This window comes from Podarcis liolepis (assembly GCF_965112155.1).
Source record: "Podarcis liolepis genome assembly, chromosome: 7".
Taxonomy (NCBI): Eukaryota; Metazoa; Chordata; class Lepidosauria; order Squamata; family Lacertidae; genus Podarcis; species Podarcis liolepis.
Genome location: NC_139561.1, coordinates 59,729,065 through 59,742,455, shown reverse-complemented (window position 1 = coordinate 59,742,455; position 13,391 = coordinate 59,729,065). Strand labels below are relative to the sequence as shown.

The 13,391-nt window shown below is 47.6% G+C and overlaps 1 protein-coding gene across 1 annotated transcript in view; it reads left to right on the top strand.

Moving 5' to 3' along the window:
* Positions 1-10,080, top strand: part of FNDC5 (fibronectin type III domain containing 5) — a 32,823-nt gene extending 22,743 nt beyond the window's left edge. Inside the window, exons 5-6 of the mRNA XM_083512538.1 lie at positions 2,641-2,774; positions 5,181-10,080. Coding sequence (XP_083368664.1) covers positions 2,641-2,774; positions 5,181-5,222 — 176 coding nt within the window. The 3' untranslated portion in view covers positions 5,223-10,080. The remainder of the gene's footprint in view (positions 1-2,640; positions 2,775-5,180) is intronic.
* Positions 10,081-13,391: the final 3,311 nt, after the last annotated feature.

Genomic DNA, 13,391 nt, shown 5'->3' with positions numbered 1-13,391 from the left:
ATTTACGTCCTTCTCTGGGGACGAATTTTGCCTCTCCCTTCCTACTCTCCAGCTTCCTGGCAAAAGGACTTTCTGGTTTCTTGTAGACAAGGGGTGCACAGAGGGGTACAAAACAAAGCTGTTGAACAGCCAGCCCTACAGAAGTAGCTTTGCAAGCTGACATATTCTGCAATAACTTATTAATTGCTTTATGTTGAGAGCTTAGGCAGAAGGAACAAATCTAAGGCTCCCCCTTCCATTCCTATCAGCCTTCCACTTATTTGGTATTATAGGGGTTTCCGAATGAGATGGTCTGGCTTCCAGGCTGGCTCGCCATCACTTCAATCCAGAGCTGATAGGCATCTGCATGAATTTCATGGGAGGGAACATGCTTATTGGAATGGAATACTTCCCTGGATAGCTCAGCTGGTAGAACACGAGACTCTTAATCTCAGGGTTGTGGGTTTGAGCCCCTGCATTGCAGGGGGTTGGACCAGATGACCCTCGTGGTCCCTTCCAACGTTAGGATTCTCTGATTCTCTGAACACAATACTCCACTTTTGCAGGGATGTTTTGAGCTGATCCTACACAATCTTGGTGCAACCTGGTCTTGGACTACAGCTCCCATCAGTCCTAGCATCATGTGACGCCTGTTGGGACTGATGGGAATTGTAGGCCAAAACCTCTGACCTGATGCAGCAGGGTGAGGAAGGCTGCTCTAACCCTTGAACTGAGTTGCAGGGCTGATGATTTGGCCATGTTAATCTCTCCAAAAAAGCCTTCCTCAAAGAGGAGAACCAGCACCAAGGCCTCGGTTACAAGCACAAGGCAGCATTTCCTCTTCAATCTAGTCTTTATCAAGAGCGTAGAAACGTGTCCTCTTTTCGGAGCGTGTTACGGGGGCAGAGATGGGTCATTTGCACTGCTGCCCTTTCCTGCTACAGCCGTCACATCGTGTTTGCAACGCGCAAGCAGAAAGCCTGCCAATTCAAGCACACTAAAGCACGGAGGCTGTTGTGGGAAATGCTGCCATCCCCTCCGTTTGTCACCGGTGCCCAGCCTGGATTCTGAGATGAAGGAATTTTCCACTGCCCTCCTCTTCCCCACCACCCTTGTGTGTGTGCCCTGCCAAACAAACACCTGCTTTTTGCTTGCTAGCAGACAGGGCTGCCTTCCAGCCCCTTCACACAAGTGACACTCCAAAACTACTTTGCTTAAAACAGAATTGTGTAACCTTTGAGGTCAGCCAGCCCACCCTTTGACTTGCCACCTGAAATAATTCCTCCGGAGGTTATACGTATAACAGGTAGGCAGTGGACTACAACTCCCATCATCCCCAGAAAGCACGGCCTATAATCAGGGGTGGCTAGGAGGGCAAACATATTGGCTACTACTAGTCTATCCCGATGGGCAACTCACTGGTGCGAGCTGAGCAACTATAGGTAAAGGTAAAGGGACCCCTGACCATTAGGTCCAGTCGTGGCCGACTCTGGGGTTGTGGCACTCATCTCGCTTTATTGGCCGAGGGAACCGGCGTACAGCTTCCGGGTCATGTGGCCAGCATGACTAAGCCGCTTCTGGTGAACCAGAGCAGTGCCCGGAAATGCCGTTTACCTTCCCGCCGGAGCGGTATCTATTTATCTACTTGCACTTTGACGTGCTTTCAAACTGCTAGGTTGGCAGGAGCAAGGACCGAGCAATGGGAGCTCATGCCGTTGCGGGGATTCGAACCGCCGACCTTCTGATTGGCAAGTCCTAGGCTCTGTGATTTAACCCACAGGCGCCACCCGCGTCCCTGAGCAACTATAGATATTAGCTATTTGGAGAGCCTTTGCTGTATTATCCTTGTGGCCATGAAGCCTCTGTTGCTATTGGTTGAGCTGCTGTGAGGCCATGGAACGTTCATATTTGCTGTGTTTTGGTTGGTTTTAATCTGCCAATAATTAACTTTATCAGAAATGTTGACAGAACCCTAAAGACTCCACAAAACAGCCTGAGATAGAGGGAGTGAATAATTTCCCTCATATTCACTCCCTCTAATGCGGCTGATATTTTATAACACTTCCGTCACCATCATGCCTGTCCCAGTTATTTTGTTTTCAGTTGATGGGGAGGAATAATGTTTGTTTCTTCAGTTGTGATATAAAAATATGTACAAATGCCAATAATAGACCTTGACAGAATAACACTAAAGAGACAGCCAGAGAAGGTCTAAAGCAGCCTTCGCCAACCTTGTGCCCTCCCAGTGTTTTGGACTACAGTCCCCTTCAGCCCTAGCATCATATGGCTGTGCTGCTGTGGCTGTTGGGAGTTGTAGTTCAAAACATCTGGTGGGCACCAGGTTGGGGGAGATAGGTCTACATTTTTAATGAGGAGACAACTAAGGAGTGACATGGAGCATTCTGCACAAATACAGTTCCATGTAGTTAAACTTCATGTCGGATTGGGGTGAGATGGGAGCTGGCAGGCGCTACCTTTTTATTTCCAGCTGCACTCCCTTGCAGACCTTGGCCTGGTTAAGGGAGCTGAGTCAGCCGCAGCTCCTTGGGCAGGGCCCCAGGCGGTTCACGGTTTGCCGCAGGAACAAATGGTGTTCAGGCGATACTCCTGGTTGCCCTTCTGGAAGGCAGAGGGACCTGTGATGCTTTTTCTCCCCCTCAGGGGTGATCGCCCTGTTCTGCAGGCAGTACGACATCATCAAAGACAACGAACCAAATAACAACAAGGAGAAAACCAAGAGCACCTCAGAAAACAGCACCCCCGAACACCAGAGCGGGGGCCTCCTGCGTAGCAAGGTGAGAAGGGCCAGGAATTTGGGGGGGGAGAGGCAAGGCAACCAACCTCTCTAAAAGTAGCCTTTGCTTTGACTGGAGCTGAAAGTCCATGTTCTGCCTCTGAACACGCAGCCACCCCAGTGATGCCCACGGGCACCATGGCAGACTCAAAAATACCCTGGTGGCTGCCAAGGTCCCATGCCCCTCCTGGTTTTTTTATTTTAAATTGAGTTTAAAGTTTTACTTTTAAATTGAGATGTATGCACCTTGGTGTGTGTGTGTGTGTGTGTGTGTGTGTGTGTGTGTGTGTCTGCTTCCTGCTTTTTTGTCTTTGTTTAATTTGCTTGGGGCGATAGTCGCACTATGTGAGATCTCAATATCTTGCGAGATTTCAGTGAGATCTCTCAAGATCTTTCTGGAAATCAACACTGATGTTGGCAGAGGTGGCGGAGCGAGCAGTGTGCCCACAGGGGAGCTGCTTCAGGGGTTTCTGCCACCCAAGGTGGCTCCTTCACCCTGCCTCATGGGTGGGCCAGACCTAAGCCACAGCAAAACCTTACCCATAACAACCAGGTGATAATCAACAGCCCATCCCCCCACCAAAACACCCGTTGGATCCTTCTCCATCTCTCTAAAGTAAAAACCATATTTAGAGTAGGGCTTGCAGTATGTCAAGTGCATGATGTGTTGAGAGAACCCACAGTTGTTGCAGCAGCCATCAAGTCCTGAGTTAGTCCAGACATGGCAGTATTGACATGGATATTGAAGACCCCCAAAGCTAGTGTCCTGGGGATTCTCCACACCACACCAGAGACCACTTCTGGCCGCTCAGCCAGGGAGGCAGCTGGGCGGACACCAACAAGAACACTGTCCTGTCCCTGCAGCCCAATACAATATACAAACCCTCATATCCAGCTCCTAGGTGGACTGGCCAATATGTGCCAAGTCAGTTATCTCAGTTCGGTGCTTCTGTAGGCACTGGCCAGAACCCTGGAGGGGTTAACATTTCCCTGAACAATCAGTTCAAAGGCTTCTGGCACCGTTTCCATTTTATTTCTGGAAAGAACAGAGCTAGAGAGACACTCAGGTTTTCAAAAACAGAAAGCGAGACTCAAGGAAGGAGCTTGGAATATCCACCAGGTAGTGTGGGGGATGCTGTCAAAGGCCAATGCCAACTAAGGGTTTGCCTCTAATGGACCAAACTTCATAAAATCTTCTTCACCTCTACTAATCGTGATGATGCTTCCAGCTTCCCTGTGCCGTAGCCATTTGCCCTTGCCAGCCATGACCCTGCATCAACTTTTGACAAACCTCCTTCATGTTCTGCTAACTCTGCTGTTGAAGGAATTATTCATGCCACAGCAACAGTCTCTTCAGTAGCAGAAAAAGTCACTTAAGGACACATAAGGGCCCCCCACCATGTTGGAAAACCTCAGTGTGTTAATCAAAGGGACAATGACAATTGCACAACTCCAGGTGTTTCCAAAGAAGAAGAAGAAGAAGAGTTTGGATTTGATATCCCGCCTTTCACTCCCCTTCAGGAGTCTCAAAGCGGCTAACATTCTCCTTTCCCTTCCTCCCCCACAACAAACACTCTGTGAGGTGAGTGGGGCTGAGAGACTTCACAGAAGTGTGACTGGCCCAAGGTCACCCAGCAGCTGCATGTGGAGGAGTGGAGACACGAACCCGGTTTCCCAGATTACGTGACTACCGCTCTTAACCACTACACCACACTGGCTCTCAAAGGAAGTCAGAAAGGGAGATACTTTCTCAGGGCAGCTCCAAGGGGGTCACATGAATGCCCCATTGACGCAACTGGTGAGCTTCACCCAGTCTTTCTGGTCTGGTGCTAAAATGCTGAATCGAGAGTTTTTTTATTGATGGCATTTTGGCATTTTTATTGATGGCATTTTTATTGATGGCTTGACTGTATGTTGTAAAGCTGCCCTGGGAAAGAAAAATCTTCAGAACAGGAGAGTATAAATCTATTAACAAATAACACTTATAAGTCTTTGGAAGAGTCTCTCTCTCTCTCACCCACCAAGAGAGAAATAGGAGAAATACTCCTTCAAAGATGGTGCCTGCTGAGATGCATGCAACATCCCAAAACAATAGAAACACCTTTTCTTCAGAATTAGAGTTATTAACTATAGCGGCCTTCCCCAGTTAATTTTGGACCACAACTTCCATCAGAATTGCTGGAGGGCACCAGGTTGGCAAACACTGATTTATACAGATTTAGTGTGAAAGGTGGATTGATTGCTTATTCCTTGTATTTCAGATAGAAGTGAAATACAGACCATCTGTTTAATCCTAGCTTCACCTCCAGCCCTCAGACTACAGATTTTCCATTTCTCCCAGGGTGTATTGACTTCACATTCCTGGGTACCTTATATTTCTCTCTTTTTCTCTCTCTCTCTCCTCTAGTTTCCAAAAAACAAGCCCTCAGTGAATATCATTGAAGCATGACAGCCTGATGGATGGACTCCGTTTCTCCTTCTCTGTCTCTTTCCCTCCCTCCCTCCAAGATTTGGCAACTGGGGAAGTGAAAGGTTTTCAGAGCTGTTTGGAAAGAGTTCTGTTCAGCTGCTGCAGACTGTAGCACAAGCCTTTCCTTCCATACCCTGGAGGAAAAAACCCAACAAGCCCATCTCCATGTGGGAAAGAAAAGAAACTCGGTAATGTACTGAGCTACAGCATACTTTGAACTAGGCTGTGTCCCACACACCAACAAATGGGCATTTGCTGGTGGGGCTAGGAGGAGCGTCATCTTTCACCTTGACCGTCTGTCTCTGTCTTGTCCTGAAACATTCGTCTCTTGGGAAATGCTCCGGCTCATTCCTGGTTTGCTTTCTTCTTACCACAGCTCAGTTTTTCAGTAGGAAATGCTATCCTGGATTCCAGACACAACTGCCTCCATCTCTTCGTGACAACGCTGGAGAACGCTCTGTCCCCTCTGACCACAGACCAAACCAGTGACTTTGGCTAGGAATCCCACGCAGACGTCTTGCCATTTGTGCTTTAAGTAGAAACAACTGTTTGCAGGCATTCAATTTTGTGTCTTTAATACAGTCTCTGGCAATCTGGTGCCTACCAGCTATTTTGGACTACAAGTCCCATCAGTCCCAGCTAGCCAACAAAGTGAGCTGTCGTCCCAAACAGCTGGTGGGCATTAGGTTAGTGAAGGCTGCTTTAAACAAAGAGATAAAGAAACCAGAAGCACACATTTTTCCACCTGGACTCTCAGGACTCCGCTAGCTGCTTATTATAAGTTACTTTGAGCAGTTGTGAGTTTCTTATTTCCTCCCAAGTTTTGGTGTATATTTAATGTTGTTTCTCCAACTGGATAACCAACAGAGAATGCAAAAAAAACCCCACACAAAAACCTAACCCCAAATCTTCCAGTTCTGTAGAACAACAAAGAGATCTGACGATGACTATAGACAAGAATGGTGGAAACATCTGGTGTTTTTCTCCCAGGGTGAACCTCATCTAGGCTGCAAACTTGTTTTGGTTTTATTCCACTTTATTGTCATGGCTTTTCCAAAGAATCCTGGGAATACTAGTTTGGTGAGGAGCTGGAGATTATACAAATTCAGAAGAACCTTGCTGAGCCAGGCCTGAGGTGCGGTCTTGGGGGTGGGGAACCTGTGGCCCTCTAGATGCTACTGACTACAACTCCCACCATCCCTGACGGATGGCCAGGCTGGCTGCAGGGGCTGATGGGATCTGCCATCAGCCAACAGGTCCCAAGCCCCTGGGCTACCTAGTTGGGAATTCATTTTCCAGTTGTGGGCAGCCCGGAGCCTATTAAGAAGCCCACAAGCAGGGCACAACTGTGGTGGTGGCCCTCCTCTCTTGCTGGCCCCTTGTAGCTAGTCCTGCCTGTGGACATGGGGGATTGATTTTATGCCTGTAAAGCTAATCACCACTGACAGCTTGGCCCCTCCATGGATTCCCCCAGTCCTTAACTAAGGGGATGAAAGCTGGTGACCACCATTAGCAGATGCCTGGAGTGAATTATCCTCTGTGTGAAGAAGCCCTGCTTTCTTTCCCCTGTGCTAAAATCACTGTCACTTTTATTGGATGACCCTCTAGTTTTAGTGCAGAGAATTATCTGCTGCCGATGCCAAGGCCCATCATCACCAAAATTGATAGATGCCAACTACGATTCCCAGGGGTTCCCTGGAAAGCAGGAAATGGCTGTGAAACCTGTTGTAATCTGCTCTTCGGATCTGTGCTTATCAAACCATTTCTTCTTAGCCGGGTCTGATGTAATTCGCCCACAGTGTGCCAAAGCAGCTACACTTCGATCCTTGAAAACAAACACACACACCAATTTAATTCGCATTGTGCCAAGATTGCTTGATGCAAAGTCAAGCACCTTTGTATAGGGGAGCCTCGCACCAACACAGGATGGCTGCTCTGCAAGTCATCCCAGCAACTTTGTCAGTGCAGGGGTGGATTTGGAGCTCTCAAATTTCAGTGGCACCCTGTGCAATGCTAAAATTTGGCACCCCCCACCTCTTGCACTCATTTCTATGGTACTGTTGTGGCATCCCTTGAAGTGCAGTGTCCAGGGCGACTGCACTGCTTTTCAGTGCATGAGAGGCCACAGAGGCCAAAGGCTCTCAGACAGGAGCTGAAATTGGTTGGAGAGGGAAAAACTCCATGTAGAAACTCACTCCAACTGTCCAGCAAAAGCTCAAGGTGGTTCGTCCTCCTTTATGGATGCTGTTGGATTTAGGGGGTGGGCTGTGGTTGTTTTTAAGGGGGCTGTAAATTATGAATTTTGTCATTACTTAGCATCACTGCCTTATTGTGTCTTATCAACGAGACTTACTTTTTTTAATCCCTTAAAAATGTCTTCTACAAAATCAAAATGTCAGAATCATCAATTTGGTTCACTTACTTGAACCTGACCTTTCCTTTCTCAGAGCAGTATTTTGGCCTCACAGCAACCCTGTGAGGTAGGTTAAGCTGTGACACACCCAAGGCCGCCAAGTATCCTTCATTGCTGAGCAAGGATTTGAATGTGATATGCACCAGGAATGTGTGCATGATCAATGCATGTAGCAGGGGGAGCTAGACTAAAAAACCAGGCACAGTTCTTGTGTGTAGGAAGCCATACGTGTTCACCAACTGGAATTTCAAAAAACTTGCCTCATTTTGAGTTGGAGCTCTGACCCCAAACCCATCTTATGTGCTGTAGGGTAGTCATCTCACCCACAGTATAACAAGGGCAAGGCATATCCTAGATTCTCTTTTCCATTATTTCTTTCTTGCCCCAAGGGTTAATCAAATTGCCAGATTCCTGCCTTGGTCTTTCCTGACAGAAAGGTGGGAGAAGTGGTGGACAATTTTCTGCAATTAATAAGTTTTTCATGGTTGAAAATGGACAGATCTGTGCATATGGCAATGCTGTGGAAGGTGATAAGGGAGGAGCAGGGGGAAGATTCCCCTGTTGTGCTTCAGTATTAGGCCCTCTGCATGTTGCTCCAGGAAGCCTTGCATCCACGCTGGGAGAAGAGATGGGCTTCTGATTGCTCAATCAAAATGCCAAGTTGGCTTGGCCTGAGGTTTAATTCCTCCTCTGCTGAGCTCAATAACTGGCCTATCAGGGGAGTTCGGTTCCACAGTTGGCCTGGTTCACACATAACACTAAGCCACAATTTATTAAACTATACATTATTAACCATGGTTTTTGCTTGACCATCCTAATCTTGCCAAGCAACTTAATGATGGTCAACTACCAGCAAACCGTGGATGTTGGCTTACAAGCCTTGAATAGTTTTAACCATGGCTTTGGTGCTATGTGCACACCCAGGACCCGTCCTTAATCATGGTTTGCTTTGCCCCATCATTCAGACATGTGGCAAGTTACAAAGGCGTGAGGCAAGAGCGGGTGGAAAACATACTAAACTTTGAAGAAACAAATCATGGTTTGAAGGATCATCTGTGGGTTAACTCACAGTTAACTGTTTCTTAAACAAACAATGGATTAGTGTTTTATGTGCAAACTAGCCGGGAGGGAGGGAGAAGGGCTTGTATGCATAGTGATTACCAGACAGAGCTGTGACCACAGGTTGGGGTGCCACTGTCTTCCCTGGCCCTGCTCCTGTGCATGTAACAATAATCCTTCCCCCACTCCACGTGCCCAAATTAATAAGGGATGTATTATTTCTTGGCACATTGATAAAGCCATGGAATCCGTTCCACTTGCTAAATGTCTGCATGTCAGGCTCAAGGCACAGGAGACAAGGAAGAAGAAAGGAAGAAAAAGGAGTCAGTTAGACTCCGATCTCTGCTTCAGATTTTTCTTCAGTCACAAACTCCGTGTCTGGCTTGAACAAGACACTAGCAGCTAGCTCACTATCCTTCCCCTCAACCTCTAATTGGTTGCATAGGGATAATACTGGCCTTTTAGTGGAGGATAAATTGAGAATCCCCAGGTTGAGACTGTGTGCATCACTTAATGCCCGTTTGTCAGGGGAAAGAGAGAGAGTCTGTTCTGCTCATACCCTGCTTTGGGGCTTCTCAGGGGCTTTTTGCTGGCTCACAGTGAGAGACAGGCTGCTGTCCTGGATGGACCCACCCTGGAACCATCCAGCAAGGCTCTTCAAGCCCACCTTGCAGGGTTGCTGTAAGGACTGTGGAGATAACAAGTCTGACAAGTGCTTTGGTCTCTCTAAAGCATGGTATCAATGCTAGGTAGTGTTCCTAGAGATGATGTCTCCATGATGACATCAATGACGCCTCCTTTTTTTGCATTGCTGTGTTTTTCTGCTTCCAGGCCCTCCTCAGTGCCCCTCATCTCTGCCTTCACTGAGCTCAGGAAGGGCCTGCTCATCTGCAGGTGGAGAAGTCTAGTTGCTTCAGTTTCTGTCATGGTGTTAATGTGCCTCTTCAAAATTGTGTCTCTTCTCATCGGTGACTAAGTCAGCGCCTGCTCTAAAGCTTCCAACATCCACGCAAAGCCACTTGCAACCAGCCCCTCCCATCGACTTCCACACAAGGTGCCGGCAGATGGCATCCCGCACCACCCTGGTGCTTTCCAGAGGTTTTGGACTACAATTTCCATCATGCTGGCTGTAGAGTGCTGAGGACGCTGGGGACGCAGCTGGGCTGACAGGGGCTAATGGGAGTTGTTGTCCAGAACCACCTAATTAACAGCTACTCACAATGTGTTGCAAAACAGAGGAAAAGCCTCACTCCCCTCAGTTCTTGCCAAAACGATGGCCGAGAGCAGATTGTCTGCCTTGTTAGACACAGAAAGGTTGTTACCTGTGATAACAGTTTTGAGCAATAAACCATGTTTTTAAATGTACAGTGACAGGAACATCTCCTTTGAGTGTAAAGAGATCGACATTTCGAAAGGTCGCCGATCCTCAGTCTGGCCTTGTGAAAAACATGATATATTGGGGTTTGGGGTTTTTTTCATGGGGAGATGGGAGCTTTCTTAGCCAGATTTTGAAGGGTTTATTTTCTGAAATGGCAGATTCATGGGATGAGACTTTCCCAAAATAAGCACACAGTAACACCTTGTACAGGAGTTCTTCGGATCGTACAGTTTGCGTTAGCAAGTAGCAAGGGAGGCTTCCTGCACTAAAACAAAAACAACTCCCTGCACATAGAAATGTAGCTTTTCTGGGCTAGCCTAGAACTTCGCTCTCTGATATGTTCACTTTCCGCAGGGGCACAATTTTTGAGATGGGGAAGCATTTCAAACATACCCATAATCTGAACTCCATCCCGAGTGAGTTTTCTCCCTATGTAAGACATTCCCCATAGGTTTGATATTGCTCTAGTTATTAGGATACTACAGTTTGCTCCCATGATACTCAGCTGTTTCTCATGCCCCACCCGCAGAGGGAGTGAAAGTAGTTTGGGACTGTGGTTTGATTTAGCGCTCCATCTTTGGCTGCTAAAGGAGAGCCTCCTTCCAGCTGGACTCCTGAGCAAGCAGTGGACATTCAACCTAATTTGGCTACTGCTCTGTGCTCTATTTGTGGTACCGAGTTTCCACCAGTGTGTGTGCCCCTTGTGTTCCAAGGGCTGCACAGCGACTTCCCTGATCACATCCTTTCATGGCCAGTGCCAGGTGTTGGTTGGGTCAGGCAGAGGCCAGTGGAGGGCCCGCCAACAGCCATCTTAATTTCCTGCTTGTCTGCCAAAAAGGCTGCGAGCAGGGCTACAAAGCAAGAGCTCGCCTCTCACTTCCTCTACACCCCAGAGGGGAGCTAGAGAAAGGGGCACGGGGTTGTGACTTCACTCAGAGGCCCCAGAAGCTAGGAGCAGCACAAAAGAGACAAGACGCTGTCTCTGATCTTCCCAGTACCATGGCTTCCCCCCAACTCTTTTAGGACATACTGTGGAAGGGGGAGGGCAGGATCTCCCATGGCTCATTGGGAACAGGTGAAGGCAGGAGGGGGAGAAAATAAAGAGCGGCAAGGGGGATGCTGAGGGAAACCTGTGGTCCTCCAGGTGTCATTGGGCTACATCACCCATCAACCCCAGACAGCATGGCCAATGGTTAAGAAAGATGGCATCTGGTCCTGCAACATCTGGTGGTCAAAGGTTAGCCACAGCAGCTAGGGCAGTGATGGCCAAACCTGGCCCTCCAGCTGTTTTGGGACTACAACTCCCAACATCCCTAGCTAACACTGGTCAGGGATTATGGGAATTGTTGTCCCAAAACAGCTGGAGGGCCATGTTTGGCCATCACTGAGCTAGGGGGTCCACTGATGGGTCTTACTTCCAGACCTCCTAGAGTATGTCCTCCATACTACAGTATTTCCATCCCCCTGGAGAGCATAGTATGACTTGGGAAGTCCCATTCTGGCACATCATCCACCACATGCCTTTGGAACTTCTTGTCAGGACTTCTGCACAGGTCTGACACACCTTAAAGCAGTACAGCTTCCCCTCCCACCCCCTCCCACAACTAGAACCTAAAGTGGGAAAATGGATGTCGAGACTCACCTACCCTTTCCACGTTCAGCATCCAAATTGGCATCCTGCGAGTGGTAAAGTGTTGGGGTGTGCATATGAGTATGTGCGTGATATCATTATCCCCTGTAATTGCAGCCTTTTAAAATGTGCGGCAATAAATGCCATTAGCGAGAGAAGAAACAAACACAGGCTAAAAGCAATTCCACGCTTCAGAGAGATGACTGTCAAGCGATCAAAAAGCACCCTCAGACTCTCTGCAGAAAGATCTTTAAAGCAGAGACGTAATCAGAACATGCTGTAGGATACAACAGAGCTGGCTGTATTTGGGGAAATTTCAGGAGGACAGAGATAAAATGCATTAAAATGAGATCCAAGGTGGTACTGCATTATTTGAGAAGAGTATGGACTGAACCACAGGAATGGTTTGTAAGGGATCTTGGTGGAGGACGTGCACCATACGTAGAATGTCCCAGGTTCATTCTCCAAGTAGAGTCTAAAGACTCCTGCCTGAAACCCTTGGGATCCGCTGTCGATTGTTGTTCGAATAAGGGTCTGACTTGGTATAAGGTATCCTATGTACCAGATTGACTACAACATAACGCTCTATGGAAAATGGTAATCTCTCTCACCTGCCCCGCATTTGCTTCCAACAATTGCCAAGCTCCAGTTCAGAATGGACATCCAATTAAATGTCTTGGCAGGTGGGAAATCCAGATTTCAGCTGTGAGTGATTTTCTGTCCCATTTCCAGCTGTAGCGCAAATTACATCATTAGAATTCGCCGCCTACTTCCAGCTTTAGGAGCGCGTGTGAATGCAACGAAGGAGTGAACTCGCACAATACGAGGACTTCATTTGCAAGCTGGTGCCTCATTTACTGTTTTTAACCATCGGTTTGCAATAACTCAAAGATGCGAAGCTCAATTTCCTGCCCAGAGAGCTGTGCTGACATGAAAGATACGACACCTCTTGTCAACCTGTGTAGGGCCCAGTGGTGGCCAAAATGCACTTAGGATGTACACAGGGGCATTCAGTATTGCAGGTGTTCTGTGGTTCTACTCTGGCGCTCATCTGTGGGGACCCAAATGCTTAATTATTGTTATTATTTTATTATTTATATGACGCCCATTTGACCACTCTGGGCAACTCCCAACAAAATATACTTAAGAGTACCCACACACCAAGACCGGGCCCTGATGCACTCTCAATTGATTCAGGCTTTATGCAATTGATTCCAAAAGGACTCAAGAAGATGCTTTGCCATACAGCACAGTAATAGCTTCACAGACTGTTTGCAGGGAGCGGGGGGGCTAATTTCTAGCAATTAGACTGTGACAGTTGCCCTAGAAATATCCCAAGATGTTTGAAAACACACACAGACCTCCTTAGAAGCTTTTTGTCAGAGGATGACTGAAGTTCAGCACCTCTGCCTTTGTTCCTTAAAAGGACAATTGACTTCCAGGTCTCCTCCTGCACAAGGCACTACTTGCAAAACTGTCACAGCAGTGGCAGTTTTGGGCAGAGCAACAAACGACTCTCTTTCACACTCCCTCATTGCAATTATTTTTTCCTGCTCCTTCATCCTGTACTTTTAAAAGTCACATTACCTTTTGATATTGGAGGTAGAAAAGTCAAAACACCTTCTCTGTCTCCCCCCTTCCTCATTATGAAGGGGCATTCCTTGCAAA